Below are 22,196 nucleotides of genomic sequence, written 5' to 3'. Positions count from 1 at the left end.
GCTAAAAATATGTTTTTCTGCAGAAAAAAGAAATCTTGCAAGAATCAATATTTGACCTAAATAAGAAGAGCAATAATGGGGGGGGGGCCTTCCCGGGGGCGGTCCAGTATAGGATGTGTACTATGTAAATACCGACCTTGCACCCAATTTAAAGTTTCATTATACTGAAAAAAGGAATTAGGTTCAATTCTTGGTTAATAAACTAACGGGAGCTGAATTTTCGACAATCTTGATAGATCTAAATCTTAAAAATTCGCGCTTAATCTTTCTTGGTTATCTTGCCGAGATCTTGTTTTTTGATACATCTGCTAAGATTGTGCAAGTTCATACAAATTCTGATATCTTTGGTGAGCACCATGTCAAGATCTTGGTCAGATTTACCTTTTATTGTAGTGTGTTAATTATCAAGGTGTATCAGGTTTCAGTTAAATAGGTTATAATTTGCAAGCCCAACAGCACTGTCTATATTTTATGTAACGATTTATGTAACGGCGCGTACTCTGAAACTAGAGGAGGGGCGCACAAATGGAAAAGATCGCAAAAAATAAGTACAACTAAATTTTTGAATTCATCACCAGCCAATTGAAAAGTGAGGCATAATCATACAGTGCGGAGGTTTTAAGTCCCAGTCACCAAATCTATTCGCGTTCCTATTCAGTCCCCTCTTAAGGCCGTTTTCTGGTGTCAATTTCAAAAAATTTGTCTGTATATAACGTTCTTAGGATAATATCAGTTCAAATATCGGCGGATGTAATTTTTTTGGAGTCGGCTGTCGCTTTCACAGCCGAAGCGAGAGATCCCATCCCACCGGCAGCTCCACCTCCTCCCCCTGCTCCATCCTTCTTGGACATGGCGAGTGCAGCTGCCCCCAAACCACCTGCTCCTCCCCCACCCTGTGCGTATTTGCCCTTTCGCCCTCCAGCCAGTCCGGCAGCTTTGTTAGCAGCTGCCAGTTTGTTCCATTTCTTCTTACCAGCTGTCTCTGGCTTCACCTTAAACAGGGCCAGGCTTCACTTTAAACGCCCACATTTCCAAAGTAACAAATCATTATTTTAGAAACTCCTATGTCGACAAACAATGATAACAAACTAAAAAAGTTTTTGAAACGAAGACAATTAATTCAGTAGCTCATATACAATTTTGCGCGAGGAGTCCATTTACAATTACATTAATGTAAAAAAATTGAAGACAACCCAGGATCAAGTCCGCGACCCAAGACAGGTATTGGCCAGACCGACTTGGGTGGCGGGCAGGGGTCCGGTGCGGCCCAACCCAATGGTCTGGAAAATATTTGGGTTGCGCCTTTCCGTCTGACCAATGGCAATTTCGGTCTATTCGGTCTGGTCAATACCCATATTTCGGTCTGTACGGGTATTTATCATGTCCAATGGGCTAAACCTCAGAAAACTTAGCAAAATTAGGAAAACAAAAATAAAAGTCAAGAGTTTACTGAATATAAACCGGGAGGTTTTATTTTTTAAATCAGTGTATCTCTTCTCAGTTCAACTGAAGCGACTGCTCATTTAAAAAAAACAACAATGTAAACACAAATTCATGTGATAGGTAAAAAGCTAAAAATTGTTTCCAAAGAACAATTGTTCAGTAATAATACATTTTTCTGCAATAATTACATTCACAACTCAATAAAACCTGAAATACAGATCAAACTTTTCAGATTAGTTATTTAGACTTACATTTTCAAATGACGATTTATGCGAGACTGAACGCTTTCGACAAATTTTTTGCAAGCTAATCTTTTCTAGAATTTTTACCTTCATAATGCCCCATTTGTCACCAACGATTGCAGCAATCAAGGCAGCAGCTCCCGACAGTAGAACAAGGCCAGCATCCGCATAACTAGACAAGGCAACATCAAAATTTTTAACTTCCGAAAATTCCGGTTCTCTAAGGTACAAAATTTTCCGTTTTGCTGACGGATTGACTTTTACTCCACAAATGAATATACTCGACCCTTTTGCTAGACATTATTTACACAGCTTGAACATGTTATTTATTCAGTTAGGGTCATCAATAATAGTTGGGTCAATTTTTAATCAACACTACCAACCACTCTAGACTTTTTAGATCTTTTCAAACGCTTAGCTTTCGAAAGGAGAGGTAACCTACTTAGAACGAGGTGCACGACCCAAGCCAGCTTTGGTCAGAGCATCCAGGCCAAAATCCCTTCTGGTCAATCAGACTTCAATCGCGCACTAGGGGTGCCAGACCAACTTGAGATGCGCACTTAGGATACCCTGACTGGCACTTTTAACTGTTGAAGTAGCAGTAATCATTGGTGTAATGTATTATCTTCAGAAAACAGACATCAATTTATGTTTATGGTTTTTAGGTTCTTCAGTAAAAAATAATTATTCAAAACAATGAAAAATTTTCAGTTCGACAGCAAATACTAAAACTTAATTTTTGAAGTGGTCTTTGTTGTTTATCAAGTAAAATTGCTATGTGCTCCGCAAAAAAAAACAGTCCCCTTGGAGTTAACTATGTCTTCTTTTTTCCGGGAACCGGCCGTTTCTTTACTGAACCTCTTAGTTATGATTAGAATTTCTAGAATCTGGAAATGTTTCTGATCAAATGGTACGGACTCCGGAAAGAGCTTTGCTAGGACTATCAAGACTATGGCACACAACTCTCCCGATCCTAGACCACGCTTTGATCAGACTATGCAGACTCGGTGGTGCTGTGGTCAGATTGTCTAGACCTTAAATAGTGCCCTGATCAGACCGTGAAGTCCCTGGATGGGGTCCTGATCCGACTTTCCAGATTGCAGATAGCGTAGCCAGACTCCTGAAGTGATCCCCGTTCATCTTTAGTACGCGACAAAAGTCAGTTTGATTAGGCCTGTGTCGTGCACCTGAACCTGGGCCCAGGATAAAGCGCACGACACAGGCCAGCCCTCATCCGGGCGACTTGAGTCACGCACGGGGTTTATACCACGAGCGCTCCAGAGTCTGTCAGCACTATCTACGGTCTAGGTAGTCTGATCAGGACCCCATCTAGAGTCTGTACGATCTCAATAGGGCACTACCTAAGCTCTTGATAGTCTGATCAGAGCCCCACCTAGAGTCTAGGTAGCCTGATCATAGCGTGGTCTGGGGTGTAGAGAGTTGTCGCATGGTCTGGATAATCTAAGCCGAGCTCTTTCCAGAGTCTGCGAAGTCTGATCAGAACCAGGAGGTGCAACCGACAGCACAACCAGTCTCCCCCAAAAAAGAAGGGACAGTTAATCCCCACGAGCAGTGCTCTTGGGGAGCACTTCGAAATGTTACTGGGTGAATATCAGAGACCACGTTAAAGACTAACTTTTGGTATTTGCTGTCGAACTGAAAATTTTTCCTTGTTTGGAATAATTTTTTTTACTGAAGAAGTCAAAAACCATAAACAAAAATTGACATCTGTTTTCTGAAAATATTGCATTATGCAAATGATTACTGCTGCTTCAACTGTTAACAGTGTCAGTCAAAGTACATCTTCGGCGTAACTCAAGTCAGTCCAGCACCTTTAGTGCTCGAATCAAGTCAATCTGGCGCCCCAATGCGAGACTCAAATCTGACTGATCAGAACTGATGATTTTGGTCTGGATGGTCTGATCAGAGTTGGTTTGGGTCGCGCACCTTGTCCTGGGCAGTCATTCTATATTTTTATATAAAGTTATATAAAGTTGCCGAACGCAAAGTTATATTATTATAAAGTTATATTATTATAAAGTTATATTATTATAAAGTTGCCGAACGCAAAATGTTTAAGATAATTTGAAAGGTGCTCTTAGGTTTGAGTCAGCCATGAACGTTAAATCTCCTTTGGAGACCTTCCGCCCGTAGACCTTTGGGTTGAAACCCATCATTATTCTTCGGAATTGCTTTGAAAGGGCACGCAAATTTGAAATATTTCAGCCGTAAACGCGGGAAATTTAGAAATGGCATAGCAACGCATTATTGCCAACAATTCGATATTTTTCATTACCAATACCGCAATCCACTGTATTTCATACGTTAAAACTGTAGAAATTAAAGCGTTGGAGGTTTTAAAGTAATAATTAGAGCGAATTTTCGAAAAAACTTCTTTTTCAAATGCGATAAATTCAGAGCTAAGAGCAACAATTCTATAAACAACTCGATTAAATTTTCAATTTTTGCCAGCAGATTCCCGGGCCGACGAGATTAGTCTCAATTTCGGGGAAAAGAGTGGAAAAGGCGGAATTTTAATATTTCACGTAGAATTTAAGAGTAGAATTCAAGAGTGGAACATTTGGCAAAAAAAAGTGGAATAACGGAACAACGGAAAAGTGGAATTACAAGTTTTTCCACCTTCCCACTCGCTCTCGAACCCAAATTTAAAATTTCGCTTGTCTTCTATCACTGCGGTTCGAATTTCCAGTTTTTCATAAAAAATAATTTTAAACGGTTTTCAAATCAAGTAAAAGTGCATTTTTGTTTTTACTCTTTTTAATAAAAATTGTAATTACATTGGAAATTTTCAGTTTTCTCCAGATGTAAATTTTCCGAATCTATTCTGCCCTTCCCCAACCCCGCTTAGTGGGCATATATTTTTAAACCCTTAGGCGCGGATTGGCGGGGGCATAAAAACACTGGGGGCCGAAACAGTACAGATTCAAGTTGCATTCCGCTCTAAACTTCGGTTTCTACTGGTGGGTGGATCTAGAGTGAAACCGAATCCTGGGAATGGTTCTACCTCTGACACGTGACCCTGTCTCTATCTGAGACAGACAACTTTATGATACATTATGACAGTGACGTAACATGAGAGAGAGATAATTAAGAGTGACGTAATTCAATACCCCATGAAGAAACTCCAGCGGACGACAAGTTCTTCCTCAATCAGAGCGTCATTAGCAGCCCCTGCCAACATGGGAGGCACGCTCACAACCAACACCACACCCTGGCCTAAACATATCACGCATTGTGATCTGAAAAACGTTTCAGATAATATTGGAGAAAAATTTCAGGGATATCGAGTATGACGTATATAATAGCTTCAATTATTACATAAATTCTAAGTTAGAGCAAAAAATATTAATTTACTTCATTTAATAAAAAAAGGAAAAATAAATTTCTCTCTGAGGAGTTGATATTTATATCGCGCTATCTCCGTGATCAGTGATTAAGAATAAGAATGGAATGATGTATGCACAAAACTAGTTTACATTTTTAATAAAATTAGTTAAAAATTGATACGTGCCATGAAAGGTAACAGTACGAACCTATAAGAGGACTCTTTTCCTTAACAGTTTCAAGCAAAAATTCCTCAGATCTTTTTGCAAAAAAAATTACTTCGCTCAGCTTAAAAACACAGCTTTATGGTCAGGAAAAAATTTTTCTTAAAGAGATTAACAGAGTAGACTATATAAATTTTGACTTCTAAAAAAAGATGAATTACTATGATGGCTTTCCTTTTCAATTGAAGGGTTTTTAATAAAAACAAGAAAAAGTCTCAACGGGTTATTTCATGAATGACGTCACACTTCACAGTTCACACTTCAACCTACAGAAAGCGTCTTTCACTATCGAGCTCAGTTGTTTTCAAGTGATATTGGCAATTTTTTTAATGAAGAAGAAGAGTTGAGCTGAATAAATGGGGAAGTCTCATAAATGGGGAATTCTATGGCATAGGGTTTCAATTTTGTTGCAAACTTGTTTCCTTTTGAGTAAATAGTTTTCAGATTTTTATTTTTTTAAGGAATTTTGCGATCAACAAAGCGGATACTCGTTCAAAAATAATTGAACGCACAAAGAAGGACAAGTCTTTAGTTTTTAGGAGTTGCCCAAACTTAAATAATGAGCAAACATTCTTTTTATTAACCTTTTCACAATAAAACGCATTTTGTACCGTTTTATTTTCAAAAAGCAATACTGACAATATTGCCCATTTATAATTTCGAGATAATTATCAGCAAACTAAATTTGTTTAGGCACCTGAAAACAATTATCAGATGCCAAAAAAAGCATCGCATCATCTGCGTCTTGAACTAAATAAAGTAACCGTTTTATCAACAAATTGGCAACACCCGGGTCGATTTCGAATAGTTAACTTGTAAAAACTTGAAAGTTCATTGCAAGTTCTTACACGGCCATGCATCGTCTTGCAAGTTTTTCCTCCAAGAACTTGAAAGTTTTATCAGTTAATCATTCAATTCACAAGTTCTTACATGTTAACCATTCAACTTACAACTTCATACAAGTTATTCATTCGACTTACAAGTTCTTACAAGTTAAACACTCGACTTTTAATATTTGTTCCTACACACTTTCTTATACTTTCTTAGAAAATAATTTCTTACATGATAACTATTCTGTCTATATTGTGGCGTAAACGGAAAATCGTCCCGAGTTATGAAGGTAAACATTTTTAAATCAAAGAATATATAATCGGGAAAAGTGCGAATTAAAATCATAAAATTTGAAAACTGGTATCAAATACGAAAAATAAATTATTTGAGCACTATTCTGACAACTAAAAAGAAACTTCAGAGTAAAAAAGGGTAAAGTTTTCGGATAATTTTAAGAATACAATTGGGAGAAACCTAATAGAGATATACTAATTTTTTATCAAATTGCAAAAAAAATGAATCAATAAAATTGAAAAGTATCCGTTCTGTCAACTTAGGTCACATTGTGTTGTATTATCCAAACCGAGCAACTAACTCCCATGCGCTTCCTTCGGTAAATGACAAATTTTTTTACCAAATTAACCAATAAGATTTGAGCTTGACTAGAACGAACTCGAAAGAAACTTAAAATTCAGTAGTTCCACGTGCAAGTCCTTACAAGTGAACCATTGGACTGGCAAGTTCTTACAAGTTTACTGTTTTTGGCAAATTCTCACAAGTTAACCATTCGGTCTGAACCCGGGCAGACATGACGCATATACTTAACAATAACAGACCTCTATGCTTGTACACTGTGGTACTTTGTTACAGGAAGCATTCCAATCGGAGACAAAGTCATCAACACATGTACCCCTGGACTCGATTAGTGAGGTAGTTATTCAAATGTAAAGAAAATGCTTCATCACCAAATCCAAGTACTTTTAGTTCATTCATTAGCAGCTTGTGGTCGAATTTAGTGAATTTAATGGTTTATGTTCTTTAAGATAGCGGTTACCAAAATGTTTATATGTAGAAATTCAAGAATCTATTCGTAGAACCCGCACACAAATCTCTACGTAAACGCCATGGAAAGAAATAGAAAATCTTTTTTTTTGAAAAATCGATTAGCATGAGCTACTTTTATGGTCTTCAGGAATCTTTTAAGCGTTCAAAATTTAATTTAAAAACGTCTAAACGGGATCATTGAATTCTATTGGACCATCTTTACATACCCATGTAGAAAAAAATGGCGGATGAGATGATTAGGTGAGATATGCTTAATGTCATTAATGTCATCATCATCTTAAAATCATTAATGTCATTGTCGAGGTACAAAATTGAATTTGATTTAAAAAACTATAAAAATTTTCACTTGATTTAGTTGTTAATCTACGTGTTTTTCCTTTGAGTCATAAAAATCAGCAAGCCTTGAAAAACATATCACCATCTGCTGCTTGTCAGATGTCAATTGATGAATCAGTTTTCCAGCAAACCCCTTTTGGGAATTTTAGCGTACCGCCTCATCATTAACACAGCTTTTAAGTGCTACAGCTGGCGGAGATAATATACAAAGCTTGATACAAAATCTAAACAAACTACTTAGAAATTGAAAAACTTTTTGAAAAGAAGAAAAGTACTTTTTTTCTTCTTTTTGCATTCACACTCAATTCTAAGCAAAGTGCTCCGAAGCTCATTTTACGTAACAACTGTTAACAATGTTGTTACCAGAGGAGCACATTATTTTCAAAAGTGTTGCAATTAGGAAAGTCTGATTTGATTGATTTTAGCTGTTTGTGAACATTTGCAACTCAGCATTTTTTTCTGTCAAAAACTCAACATGATTTTTTCTGTCGAATTTTTGAGGTGCTTTCTGTATTAGAACATCTAATTTTTACAAAATTGTAACCAGTTTCAAATTTTCGGATGGCATTTTTCATTTTCGGATGGCATTTAAAAGTAAATCCTTCAACTTGTAAAGTTTTTCCAAAAATTACTCCTAAGTAGAAACACCCTTGTGGATTTCAAAGTCACCACTTATTTTTAATTTTCTCAGTGAAAAGAGTTTACACCTAGAAGAGTTCGTATGTCACATTGTTGGGTAAAATTTTCATGACTGAATACTTCAAGGATGTTCTGTCATTTCGCTCAATTTTTGTAGCCTTGCAAGCTAGCAGATTGCAGTTTCTTCTAACCTATGCTACTTTTGCTTGACTTTTTGAATTTTTGTTTGGAGAAAATAATTGTTTTTTGACCCTTTTTTAAAACATTTGCTTGATTTTGGTAACTCGCTTCTAACACTAAAGTAATCTTTCAAATAGACAAAAATTGTGTAAAATATAATATTGGTGTTAAATATAACATTCCTAAGGAACACAAAGTTCATCCCTATCCAATTGGATTCCTACCCTCAGATTTGATCACGTTATTCCTAAACGTTTACCGGTTTTTTTGGAACATGTGCGTTTTTTGGAAAATTGTCTTTGTGACCCTAACCCTAACTCTATTCCTCAAGAACAAAAAATTGATCCCTACCCAGTTGGAGTCCCGCTCCGACATAAGCTGTGATCTGTCCCAGTCTCTTCTTCCTCAATACATCTCCAATGTAAATTATAGTGAGCAGAATTGCAGCTGCGGAGAGAACACAGCCCACAATTGAGAACAGCTGCGCCGAGATTATATAAGCTACAACAACTATTCGCTTTAGTTATACTAATTTCACAGAAAAGATTCCTGGTCAAAAAAGATTCCTGATCAACACCACCCCCCCCCCCCCCACCCCGCATTATGGTATATTTACGGTAGTAGAGTACGAAACACGCCCAATAAGCTGGGAGGGGGTATAATGGGAAAGGCTTGTATGAGAAAACTTTTAATTTAAAGGTCTTGTTTTTGCGGTGGTAATTTTTGGATCTTTTCCGTTTCTGCCCCTCCCGCCCCCAAGATTTGTGGGTGCAAATTATTTGCGCCCCCCAGACGCACGTGCCATATTTTTACATAATGATTTTACTATGAAATGCCACGTGCTCTGTAATTGTGGGGCGCATAACGTACTGAGGGGGTATATGTTCAATCCCCTGCCTCCGTCTGTGTGGATGAGCTCTCTGTGTGAGGATGAGCTCTCACTTAACCAGAGCTTCTGGATGACAAAATCATGACCAATTTTGGCCTCAATGATAGATACCCAGGCTACCCAGGAAATAGGTATGTGCAGACCGTCTCAGCCAGAAATTGTCTATTTTCAGGCCTTTGTTGGCTCATGTCTTGACTACTTTGAGCGTTCTTCCATGTTACGAGATTATGCAATTTTGAGCGCATGTGCGTTCATTTTCGATCTAGACATGTCCAGTTTCGGTTTGGGACTTCGGCCTGGGTAGAGCAAAAACTGTCATTGTTTCTCTATGTGTGTAGTATGTACCTGGTTTGTCAATGGAACTGGCCTCTGCGGCAGACGGACAGATTATTTCCCCCTGAAGAGTCCCAATCAACTCGTAGCACACATTCCACACTCCCCAGTAGGCTGTCACCTAAAATACGAAGAACTATCACCCGAATACAGAAATTTTAAAACTGTCTAAAATGCCCACGTTCGGGGTCCACAATTAAAATTAGGGGTCTTTCCCATTATAGCCCCCCCCCCCCCCCCCCCCAGCTTAGTGGTCAGATAACCTATAGCCCCCCATCATGGTAATTATACCATAATGGGAGGCTATAATTTTATGGGGGGGGGGCTATAATGGGAAAGACCCAAAATTAGTTTAAATTACTTTAGCTCTAATTGAAGGGAGCCAATTTCTTTTCCCTGGGTGCCTTCGTGACCATATCTGGTCGGACGAGACTGGTACTGGAAGCTTAGCCTAGCTCATCTGCACCATTTCGAAAAATTTCGTCATAATACAACTTACTAGGTCAAGTGAACATTTATATGGGCATGCACTTGTTTATATCAAAACAGCTGCATAAACTCAGCAGAATTTTAAATCTTTATCGGAGCAGATTGATTGTCTGATAGATGATGGCTGTCTAATAAAATTAGACGAAGCAGAAAAAGGTAAATGTCGGTTTTTCAGATCTGAAAACCTCAAGTGCATCCGTTATTTTAATGGTTTGCTTTATTTCTGTCAAATTCTGCTTGAATTGGTTCCAGGTTTCAGTTCATGTTTTTTTCTGGCTTTGTGGAAGACAATCCTGACCTCAACGATTGTAAAATATTGTTTGCACTTTCTAAATACGTTCTAAGACCTCAAGATAGAGGAGGCGAAAATCTCAGGATGCAACTAGAAAGAAAAAATCGATTGTGAGAATATTGGAGATTATGGTAGTCTTTGGCAGGAAGCAGTATATATGAAAAAAACTCCAGAACACTTTTTCAATCAAAAGTTATCCTGATTCAACTTTCAGGCGCAATTTTTCCATTACTATTGTGAAAATATTGCAAAATTGCGATTCAAATGTTTGGTCACAAATTCAAAAATGCAACGCAAAAGATTTTTGAGCTATATCAACTAGGGGCAGCTATCCAAAAATCAAAGGAGTGTACAGGCCAAAATTCATTAAAAAGCAAAGCCTCAGGGAAGATTTTTCTTGTTCCTTTTAAAATCAGGTTTGCTAAACAATAATTTCCTGAACGCATTTGATTTTGTCAAACAAAATTTTTGTTAACGATAGCTGCAGATTACGTGCAATGAAACGCATCCCTTAGGTTAATTGGTACTCTAACACGATATTTGTTCTCTACAGATGAAATTTTCACTAATTGTCACTATAGTACACCCTAACGAACCCCTAATTCTTGCTCTTATGCTCTGGACAAAAACGAAATTGGTACAAAGATTGTTACAGAACACTTGGTACGTTAATCACAGTACTGCTGTTGAAAGGGAAGAAGTTGAATATCTACAACAGTTGCGATTGCTATGCGCTAAAGGCACTGAAAGACCGTTTTTTCTTAGAAAGGATAATTTTCAAGTACTTCCGTTATCAGATCTGACAGATGGTGAAAACTCCATCAGACGTAATAAGGGCAAGACGAATTATTGGGCGCACCTGGTGCTGCAATTTATAGTTCCGAATAAGTACCGCCTTCATTACGTCGTCAATCTTACATTTTGAGCAAGCATATTTGCTTGCTGAAGTCAGCGTTGTCCGCTCTCCCATGCTTTAAGATAGGGCTTTATAGGCTTTTGCGGACAACAGTAACAGAAAGGAAAATCAATTCCAATTCGCTCAAATTCGAAGGAATTCACCTCAAATGTCCGCGATTGCGGAATTTGATGGCCCGCGAGAAAAGCGGACAGATTTTTGCCGATGTTATCTGCAAAATTACGTCCTTGGCATCCGCTCTGAGGTAAATAATTTCCGCGGTTTAATCGGTCACTGATTTCCGTATTTTTTGATGTCTTGATCACTATTGTCCGGGTCGCTCTAGTCCACAACTTTTATGTCACTATTAACCGCGCCTTTATTTTCCGCAACTATAAAGTTACCATTATGCACGTCTTGTAGTTAGAAATTATGTCAATATTTTTAATTGCTCTTAGTTGCTTTATAAATTGATTCAGAAAGAAGGGAAACTATCGTCTCTAAGTAGTCTGGATATATTCTAAATGCAGCAGCCGATAAATGAAAAAACACTAACAGAGACTACAAATGACTGATGAAAAAAGAAATAACTACTGCAAATGACTGATGAACTACGTGACTGATTTTTCGTATAAAAATCGATCAGTAAAATTTTTCTGTTAAATCAATAACAATTATAATTAAATATATCCAACTGTTTCAATGTCTCCATCTCAGACTATATAGCAAGGCAAATTAATCATGATCTATTTTTTACCCGTATTTTTTTTAATAAACAGCAGTGAAATAAAATGAAACAGTACTGAGTGGTTTTTATCAAAATAATCACCACGATAAAAGAGCACTGAGTGATTCGTATTAAAATAATCTGACGCTAATTATTATAAAGTCTAGTTTTGCTTCAATTATTGTTTGACGGTTTTAAAGCGGTTGCACAGTTTCCAATTTACTGTCAGATGATCCAAAATAAAATACGGTGGGAAAATTGCAGTGAATTCTTTGCTTTGTACACTTTGGTCTAAATTGTGGACAACGCTGACAAGTTTTTGTCATTGATTTTGTAATTTACCAATTAATCTTAGCATAACTATTTTTTTTATAGCGCAGCATAAAAGTGAAATGATCATGCTTAAAATTGCGGACATTGATGACGATTTCCTTCAATCACAAATTGCAGACATTTGTAGCGTAAAAATATTTTAAAAGACCAGTGACGGAAATTTGTTACGATTGTCCGCAGTTTCTCTTGTCACTGTTGTCCACAATTTAACCAATTTTACACCACGCGAAATCGAGTGACATAAGATTGCCACTCATGTTCCCAAACGCGGACTCCACTGAATTTGTAGGATTGGCGACGTAATGTTGACTGCAAGAAATGCTTTAGGAAAAACGTGCTGCTAGAATATGAAAATATGTTCAAAAACGTCTTGATTGAAGGTATTGGAATTGTTTGATAAATTTGCAAACAAGCGTTCTGAAATATCTGATAGTTACAACTCTTTCGGAGAAGGCTTGTTGGTTAAATCAGATTAATAGATTTATGATCAGTTAGTAGAGGACTTTTTGCCAAACACTTCTTTCATTTATAAGAGGAAACATAGAAAAAAAAAGAAATTGCTCCTTTTCTTAAATGTCACTTCAGCAAGCGTGGCGATATCAACCAGTTTGCCCATTCCGATTTTAGGGTTTCATTCAAAATTTAACGAATTGCAGGTAGCCAAAGGTGTCGACTCAGAAAGTAAAAAAAGACGATGAACGAAAGTGTCTGTCTTGCAGATCAGGTAACCTATACACTTTCAGCGATCATTCAGTCTCTTTTTACGGCAAGGGAGAGGTCTAAGCATGATACAGTCACAATAAAGATCATCATGAACTTGATTTCCCTCCTGCAATTTTATTGCCTCTTTTATAGAAAAAGATTTCGTCTTAGGAAAAAACGCGAATAGGTGATGTTTTTCACTTTTATGGACTTGAGGTCGAGCAGTGGTTTTTTTGAAACTGCGATTTGATCGCACCCATCGAAAAAAATATCTCATTATATAAACTCATGTTTCACTATTGACATCGCTAAGGCCTGGAGGATCCATCCATGCCAAGTATTAGGATCAGGTATTCTGTTTGTGCTACTTGCTCTAGTCTTCTCAGGTTTTTTTCTCTTCTAAATTGACGAGAACTTTTTAAAAAAAGGTCGTTATAGCGAACATTTGTACCTCTTATTCGGAGATATTGTCCTTAATCCACAGTAGACTATCGAATTTGTCGTTGATGCATTTTGTCAGTTTTCAGCCTCAATAATTTTGTCCCGGGTTGTAATTTTGTTCATATTGTTTCCTAATGTTTTCAATGAAGTACTATTATTGAAATCTGGCAGGAGAACAAACTTCTACTCTAGATTGTTGAAAGCAAATCAAGAGTTGAAACATAGAACATTTTTTTATTCGAATAATAGAAAATGGTTCCAAAGGTCAAACTAAAATTTGAACAAATTTAAATCGCGAGTAGTCAGGAAAAAATGCACCGGGGATCAATAATACGAACTTGCTTTGATAGCGAACCTAAATTCGGCCATAATTTATTTTTAACTTGTCCTGGTCTTCTCGTAATCTTTTCAATTACATTCATCAGCGCCTGCCAAATGAAGCGCAGGGCTTGATTCAGGGTCGTTTTATAAAACCCTAATTGATTCATCAGATCAAAATTTTTTTGTTTTGTTGCCCAGCGCATCAAAATAAAGCAAACTCACTCGATTTTTATCTAATTTATATTTTAAGCAAAATTTAAGATAACTCAAAAGTGCAAAAAACCAAAGAAATTGATCAAAATAAAAACAAAAAGAGCGAGCTTAAAATGAGATCTATATAAGAGCAATCCGAAAACGCAGCTACAGAAATGAAGCGGTCGAAATCTGATAATATGTTAAATTGCACAAAGTCAAGAACGCATCGTTCTTGAGCAGTTCATTAAAAATAACGCAGCACGCACATCAGAAACAGTAAAAAAAAACTAGCATAAATGCCAAAATTGAACGCCGATATGATGTTGAGCCTGAACAATGTGTCGTAACAGAAACTTTGCAAAAGCATGAAGACATGGTCGGCATGCTTCCAAAATGAGCTTGAAGAGTTGACATTTCCTCGAACATCGCCGCATTTGAGTTCTATTAAAAAAACGTTGCTAAAAACCGAAAAAAGACAAGGACGTCATAAGTTCGACGTTATAAACTAGCCTTTGCATGATAATAGCTTACGAAAACATTAAATATTAAGCATTTCCAGCAATTCAGTAGTTTGGGTTAATCCTCCAATTTTTTTTTACTTTTCACAGTTTGGAAGTTTTTACAGCACCCATGGCTCTCAACGATTAAGAATAAAGCAATAACTTTTCTTCTCATTCTCCCAGCTTTGGTTGCCATTTTGTTAAAATTACTATTCCGGATAATTTCGAGGCTTGTAAACAAGTAAAAAGATATTTACAAAAAAACTACTTTTTATATGTACATTTTTTAAACTCAATTTCATCGTACCTTTGTTGCAATCATTTGAATATATTATAGCGTCGAGCGGGTTTTGAACAAACTTTCTGCGTTTCAATAGGTTTTTCAATAATTTCGACAAAAATTTAGTCGAAAATTTGCGCCTGATGGCTACGCAAATTGACCTTGCCTATAAGAGCTCGCGCCTGATACCCCCAACATCCTTTTTCAACATATCTTTTCATGAAATTTCAACATGCACTGTTTGAGGTACAAAAATCCACTTCCTGTTTTGAAAACATAGCCGGCAGATTGCCGGAATAGCTGCGAAATAGATTTGCGTGCCGTAAAATACAGATGGAAAAAGATACAGAAGTGAGTTGATAATAGTTATCGCCGCCGCCTATAAAACTTACAAGTTTATTTCAAAGGAGGTTGTTTTTGGGTGCAAAAAAGTTTCCCTGTCGCGTCTCGAACCGGCGATCTCCGGATTAACAGCCAGTCGCCTTAACCACTCGGCTGTCGGACCATACAATCTGTTTTCTTACAATCAACTTTGTTTTAGGAACAGATTCTGTTTCTGAATAACCGCAATTTAGGTCACGCAGAAAGCGTGAAATCAAGCGCGAAAAAGCCATTTAAGCAGTGACGAGACAGAATGTTCTAGAACAAATGTAAAACGAAAATGAAGCGTCAGACGACGAAACAAAAAAAACCAAGAGCACCGCAATATAGCTACGCTCAGCTTACAGCTTCGCAGCTATAAAAAAAAACATTAGTCCTCTTAGAGCCGCAAGAAACAAAAACTTGCTCATCTATCGCTTTTGCCATTACTCCGATTGCGGAAAAAACCCACGGAAAAAAGCCCACTTCCTTTTAGATAGGAAGTAAACCCCCACGGAAATACACACCCACGGAAATAAACCCCTACTTTACTATTAGAGAGCTGCGCATTTAGCGCGTTTGGCCATGCCTCAGGGGCCCCTGGGACTTGATATGAAACTATCACAACCAAACAAATTATCACGACCAAAGTTCAATTTTAAAACGGGGGTTTATTTCCTTGGGGCTTAAGGGTGGTGGTTAAGGGGATTAGTTCTCTTCGAATCGTAAAAACAAAAAAGGGAAAAACTCGCTCTTCTATCGCTTTTGCCATTACTCGAACACGATCTCGTACTTAATATAATGGATGTTAAGGGTGGAGCACTTACCCTTCCATATGCACTCCATACACTCTCGAATGCGAAGTGATAAGGGGCACAGAGGAACAGCAGTTTGGGATAGTAGGCTATCACTTGAATCAAAACAGCCAGCACTGAAAGCTCCTTCATTCTTTAACCCCAATCACACTGATCAGTGCCCAGAATGGTAGCGTTATTTTAATTTTAATAGCTGATGCAGAGCGTATTCGGAAAGGTTCAACTACTTTTAACTTACAAATTAAGACGATTTTTTGAAAAGCTTCGAAATTTTGTCAAAGAAAGGTATTAATAATACTTATATACACTATGGTACCTAAAAGATAGGCACATTTACAGAATTTCCAAAAACTGTTTGTTTTCGTAATTATTGCTTCGAAATTCAACAAACGAAAACTTTTTTATCTTCAAAATTTCACGCCTTAGCACAATCACACAATTTGAACAAAAATAATGCTTAAAGAGCACAAATTGTGCTATAGGTAGCTTTTTGATACCATAGTGTACCGTTCTGCTAGATAAACTAAAGTAGTCTATAAACGCTGTAATTTGTGAAAAACAAGGCAGGCAGCAAGTGGAATAAATCAAAACTTTCGATATAGAACCTTTTGAAAGAATAATAAGTAATAGATTAATAATCGTGTTCGCAATCAAATGCTTAAAACTTGTTAGGAATTTGGAACAGGTTAATTTGCGATTCCTTTTTTACTTCTCTGTACACCTGCGTCAACTTACCAGAACAATCTTATTCTTGCCAATTTTTTTATGCGTTTCTTATTGGCACGGTTCACAGACAAATTTGGAATTTAAAATACGGAATTTTCGAAGTGTTTACTTTCAATCAGACAAAGCCAAAATAAATTAACGGCTGCTTCTGATCAAGCTTACAATAACATTATTTTTCTTCCATCGTTCTCCAAACGTAGTAAAAAATTGTTCAATGTCTAATAATAAATTTTTATCTTTTTCAAATAGATACTCAAATAATAGGAAATAAATTAAGAAAATTTTTAAAAATGAACAACAGTTATCAATCACCTTTCATATATATAATTTCCATAAAATGATATAGCACAACTGCAGACATAGCTTGTCAGCGATCGAACATGAGACCTGTATTATGTACAAGGGTTATGATTCACACAACAATCAGATCAATTTTTTATTACGGAGCTAACTTCTTCAAATCGATGTATAGATTAGGTCACTCTGATGAAGTTAATGACAGATTCTGGCATTAATCGAGAATCAGTCATTCGCGATACCAGCCAGAACTTCGAAATGATTCATCTAGAGTGACGTATCATTGCTTGAAACACGGACTGCAACCTTTGAAATCCGGCACTGTATACTGGAAAATCTGGAATTTTAGAGTCTCGCACTGCAGAGATCTGGCATTTTAAAACTTGCATGCGCGTGTTTAAAGCCATGAGTAGACAACAGAGATCCCTAAAGTAGTTTTTTCAATTAGCGATCAAATATAATTCATTTCAACAATCTTAAGGCTCAGCAGATACTTGCTAAAAATGGCCCCTTCCCATTATAACTTCCACGTATATAAAAGAGCCCGTTTCATACTACAGGTTGATGCCAATTCAAATCTCGAATCTTTTCCGTTTGTGCCCCCTCCCCCAGCTTAGTGGGGTCATTATTTACACCCCCCTCCCCGACGCATGTGCCATATTTTTACATGATGATTTACTATGTAATGGCACGTGCTCTGTAACTGGGGGAGCATAACGTACTAAAGGGGGCATAACTTACTGGGGGGGGGGGGGGCTAACAGAAAAGATCCCAAATCCCATTAATTGGGAGAGCATAATAGGAAACGGCAAAAAAAAACTGCTATTAAAACTAACTCGGGGAGGGAAGAAGTTCCCTGTTTTTCGTTTCAAGTCTCAGACTTGTGAACGTTTCTTCTATTGCCTCCCGCGTTCCCCTTTCTCACGTGACCATCTCGTGATTTAGGTGTAAAAATAGGCAGTGGGTGCGCTTCCGTGTTGAACACAAACTTATCCAGAGGTAGGAGGGTTCTCGAGTCATCGAAGAGGAGGAAGAGGTACTTTAGGGTCTCCCCAATGAAAAAGCTCTCCATTTTGTCACGTGGTTGGACATTTTTAGTATCGAGGACATTACCTATGCTCGTGTATCCTCCAGTTGCTACTTTTGTGTACTTCTCTATAGATTGGAATATGTTCCAGCCCCACTCTTGGTACTTTGTATCACCTGAAATACACTCACTTTTTCAGTTGGCACGGAAAACGATTAAATTAAATGCGCAATTAACTTTTAGTTTGCTATCACTTTGAGCATAATCGGGTCTATTTGGTGACACACAATCTCCGCATTTTATCAGTCTCCTAAAAGCCGTTTAGAAATTTTTAATCATTTCTTGTTGCAATTCTACACTTCAGTTTGACTGTTAGAGAGCTACACATTAGCGCGTTTGGCCATGCCTCGCCTGCCGTAGTGGTTAGTTGGATTCAATAAATAACCGACTATTGTTCTCAAACGACTAGTGGGAGCTCGAATATATTGCAGCCTGCTTCAGTCGGGGTGGGGGTAACCAAATTTACTACGCAGGGCTTCAAATGACGTTATTATTAGTTAATATATACCACTATAAACAATAACAAGTGAAAAAATGACTTTTTGTAGAGAATTTCCGCTCATTGAGTTCAGCTGCTTGAAATTTTGAATGAGAGAGAAATTTAGATTGCTCAAATGTCAAAATTCAAGGGTGCAAAAGTGACTCGAAAAGTCGATACGGTCAAGCAAAAATTTTGCATAAAAAAACACCGGTAGAATACCAGATACGAATCTAAGAGCCGTGCAAGAACCACTCTCAACCTATCAAACATCTTTCAGGAATATCAAAAAAGCAATGTATAGCGAGAAAAAACATTTTAGAGAGGAATGTGGTTAGGCGTGTGTGTGTGATGGGGGCGTCGTTAAGTTGGGGGAAGCTGTGGTGTGATGGTCAGGTAGTGGGGGAGGAGGTTGGTTGGAGTGTTAAGGCTGAGGTAGTTAGGGGGGACAGGCAGGGGGTAGATTGGTGGCCAGGAGTAGGGGCAGGTGTGAGGGGTTAGATAGGTGTAGGGGAATGGTGCAGGGAAGTATGGTGCATGGAATGGTGCAGATAAGTGTAGGGGAATGGTGGGAGAGGTTAGGTAGGTGCAGGCAGGAAGATAGGTGCCCAGGGGGTAGTTGTGGAAAGGGGGTTAGGTACGTGCAGGGGGTATCTGCGTGGTAGATCAGGGTTGATAGGTAGGTTGATGTGGTTGTTCTGTAGTTTAGATAGGCAGATAGGAAGGAGAGATCAAAAATTCTCAAAATGGCCTTATCACCGTGAATATTACCATCATATTCTAATTACTATACAATACAACTAAGCTACGGTTAACGTTCCCAAACAAGTCCAGGTTCTAAACCAGAAATCAAAAGTTCAAGTCATGAACATTCTTGCTTCAGCTCACAAAACTTGTGGAATACCAATACTCCTTTTTGAGTCGTAAAAAGAACAACACATTTACAACTATTGCTTTAAACTTAGATAGCAATAGCTATCACATCCGTACAAATCATCAAGGGCAAAAATTCAAATTTAATATGGGGGTTTATTTCTTAGAAACAAAAACAGTTGACTGGAGATCACATTAGAGCCATTTATACATATATGCGCATATACAAATACATAAATACAATATTAATATACATACAAACATATATACCTGAATTAGCTCGAGAAAAATTGCTGCTTTTTATGCTGTTGTTGGAGACAAAGGTAAAAGAGATTATAATTTGTTGGGTGTATTAAAAGTAAATAAAACGTTAATTTAAACAGTAAACAATTTCAACTCATTTCGCAGAATTAGATAAACTTAGTCAAAGACACGTGTAAATAATTGTAATTCTTTTCATTCGATTGTGTATCAATTTCGGGTCAACCTGACGATGAAGGCAACCGTTCGAAAACGTTCGTTTTTACTAAAGAAAATCAGTTTTAACTGAACTTCTTATTTTTTGCAGTACGTATATATGCTGTTGTATTTCTTGGACCGATAAAAACAGCTGATTGCAGATCACATTGGAGCTACTCATAATTGTATACAGAACTTTGGTTAATGTGCATTACCTTAATCTTCAACAACAGCAAAAGAAAGCAGCAGCCATTTTTCTCGAGCTAAGTCACGTTAAGATGGAACAACCAGCCCCCCGGATATCTGGAACTTTGAAGTTCAGTGATAAAAATAACCAAAACTGATCTTCACATTGAGGCTTTAAAGCGTGATAAAAAATGTTACCATAAAAAGTGATACCGACCACGAACAAAAACAAAGAGATGACTGGCAGCCTCAGCTATTGCTTCGCAGCTTCTGAACATACCAACAAATTTAGGACGCACTGCACACAAACCACTAAGCGTATTGGCATAATGAAAGACTAATTCAACAGGGGAATATAAATCATGTGTCTTGAAATGACTTCAATACGAGCTTATTTTATATTGATAAATATTGGCGATAAAAATCAACTACACTTTTAATTTGATTATGTGCAACCGCCGATTTCATTTTTATATTCTGTATGAGAGCAAATGAGCATATAAAATTCAAGACGTGAAGCAAGAACAAACAATCAAAAAATTCCTGTGTAGTAGAAAAACTGCACAAGTAATACCAACAAGATTAAAATGATTGCTTTAAACTTTGTTTGAGAGCAATTAAAAAGGAATTGCCGTGACCGATTTACATAGACTACGCAAATGCCAATGCTGTGAAAAACATCAATCAAAGCCAAAAGTGTCCCTTTCTTGAAAAAAATGAAAACATTACTAAGGAAATCCCTAAAATAAATATCGGGTCTTTCTTATTATAGCCCCCCCCCCCCCCCCCAGCTTAGTGTTCAGATAACCTATAGCCCCCAATCATGGTAAATATACCATTATGGGGGGGGGGGCTATAATTTCATGGGGGGCTATAATGGGAAAGACCCTAAATATCTAAGCATTGACTCAACTGTATGCCAAATTTGCTGCCTGAAGATTTTCAAGCTGTCGATAAAAAGAATTGAGCATCACGCTCAAATTTCAAATCAAAGAATCCGTGGGAAGTTTCCATTTCTGAGGCGTAACCTCAAATTTCTGTTCTATTTCCAATTTCATATTTTCTATTATAGCCTTCTCAAAAGAGGAAACAGGTTTAAAAAATTAGGGAAAACATGTCTGGACCTTTTCCGTTTGTGCCCCCCCCCCCCCCCACCCTCAGCTTAGTGGGTGCATATTATTTGCACCCACCAGACGCACGTGCCATATTTTTGTAATGGAACGAGCTCTGTAACTTGGGGGAGCATAACGTACTGGGGGGGGGGGGCACAAACGGAAAAGATCCACATGTTTTTTATTCATAGGTCAATTGAAGCAGTTCAGGTTATCAAAATTGAATAGCATCCCTAACATTTAGCAAAGTGAATTTAGTGGTTGGCCAAATAAGACAATTGATTTCGAGTACACAGTGGTAAAGTTCGTCAGAAGTAAACTGACATTTTCCGAAGATTATTATAGATCCCATCAGTTTACTGCAACTGGACAGTCCAAGTTCCCAAAAGCTAAGTTTTGAGAATAATTTCAGCCTCTGTCCTCAAATAGAAAACAAACTAGTTTCAAAACGATTGAATTCTGTTTATTAATAATAAGCAGCTCAAGAAACAAATAAAAATCAAGATGAAATGGGATAAACAAATAAAAAACAGCATTATACATATATGGTAGTGTCCATGTCACGGCTATTCAAAGCAAAGTACTAACATAAGTCAGTTCATATCAACTCACAAAAACAAGATCATTTTAATGCCCAACTACTTCAATAGAGTTCATCAATGTCAAGAAATCAAAGCATATAATGGATAAAACTCAGCACTAAACATTTCTGTTTTTAAAGTTTTCACTGATCAGCTAGACGTTTTTGATTAGATTATCCAGAATGCAAACCAGGGTGTCTACCGACTTTCCTGGAACGCCTTTGGAATTGAATACCTCCGGAGGCAGGTCACCGCGAAACTTCCCTTTGAAGCTGCTTGCACTAGTTTTGTACATGTCCTGAACTTTGCAAATGCCTTTTCTGTCGAAAACTCTCTCCAATGCCGGCGCGAAGAAATCCGGATCGTCACTTAAAGGTTGGTCCAGTTTGAACTTGAGTGTCCCTGTGAGGCCACCTGGAAACGGTAATCGGATCTGAACCGATTGCTTGGCTGCAAAAAATTCGCTGATTTCTTCCGGCTTCATCTGGAAAACGTGACTTCGGACACCTTTCTGGGCTGC

General features: G+C 37.6%; 2 protein-coding genes across 3 annotated transcripts in view; both read right to left on the bottom strand.

Moving 5' to 3' along the window:
• Positions 1-632: 632 nt before the first annotated feature.
• Positions 633-16,743, bottom strand: LOC142335905 (uncharacterized). 2 transcript variants are annotated; one of them, XM_075384268.1, is made up of 7 exons: positions 16,385-16,743; positions 15,890-16,174; positions 9,540-9,648; positions 8,657-8,806; positions 4,817-4,922; positions 1,773-1,857; positions 633-992 (listed from the first exon to the last, which is right to left on the bottom strand). In XM_075384268.1, the coding sequence occupies exons 2-7, from the start codon at positions 16,007-16,009 to the stop codon at positions 735-737; spliced, it is 828 nt and encodes a 275-aa protein (XP_075240383.1). In that variant the 5' UTR covers positions 16,010-16,174; positions 16,385-16,743; the 3' UTR covers positions 633-734. The 2 variants fall into 2 exon arrangements, with proteins under 2 accessions (XP_075240383.1, XP_075240384.1); XM_075384269.1 differs by having other exon boundaries at positions 15,890-16,139; positions 16,613-16,646.
• Positions 16,744-16,810: 67 nt separating this feature from the next.
• The window catches only part of LOC142335902 (endoplasmic reticulum mannosyl-oligosaccharide 1,2-alpha-mannosidase-like), a 54,544-nt gene continuing 49,158 nt past the window's right edge, over positions 16,811-22,196 (bottom strand). The window contains exons 11-12 of the mRNA XM_075384264.1: positions 17,737-18,103; positions 16,811-17,326 (exon numbers count right to left, since the gene is read on the bottom strand). Of these exons, the coding sequence (XP_075240379.1) occupies positions 17,769-18,103 (335 nt within the window). The 3' untranslated portion in view covers positions 16,811-17,326; positions 17,737-17,768. The remainder of the gene's footprint in view (positions 17,327-17,736; positions 18,104-22,196) is intronic.

Source organism: Convolutriloba macropyga, chromosome 3, assembly GCF_964194025.1.
Source record: "Convolutriloba macropyga chromosome 3, txConMacr16.3, whole genome shotgun sequence".
Taxonomy (NCBI): domain Eukaryota; kingdom Metazoa; phylum Xenacoelomorpha; order Acoela; family Convolutidae; genus Convolutriloba; species Convolutriloba macropyga.
This window is presented reverse-complemented; position numbering and strand designations above follow the sequence as displayed.

Excerpts from the sequence above, each read along its gene's own strand:
- LOC142335905 (XM_075384268.1), bottom strand. The coding sequence starts at position 16,009 with ATGAAGGAGCTTTCAGTGCTGGCTGTTTTGATTCAAGTGATAGCCTAC. Across the intron at positions 4,923-8,656 it reads CGGAGCGGGACTCCAACTGG|GCCAGGGTGTGGTGTTGGTT; the intron begins GTAGGGATCAAT and ends TGATATGTTTAG. Across the intron at positions 1,858-4,816 it reads CGCTGGAGTTTCTTCATGGG|TTATGCGGATGCTGGCCTTG; the intron begins GTATTGAATTAC and ends TGCCTTGTCTAG.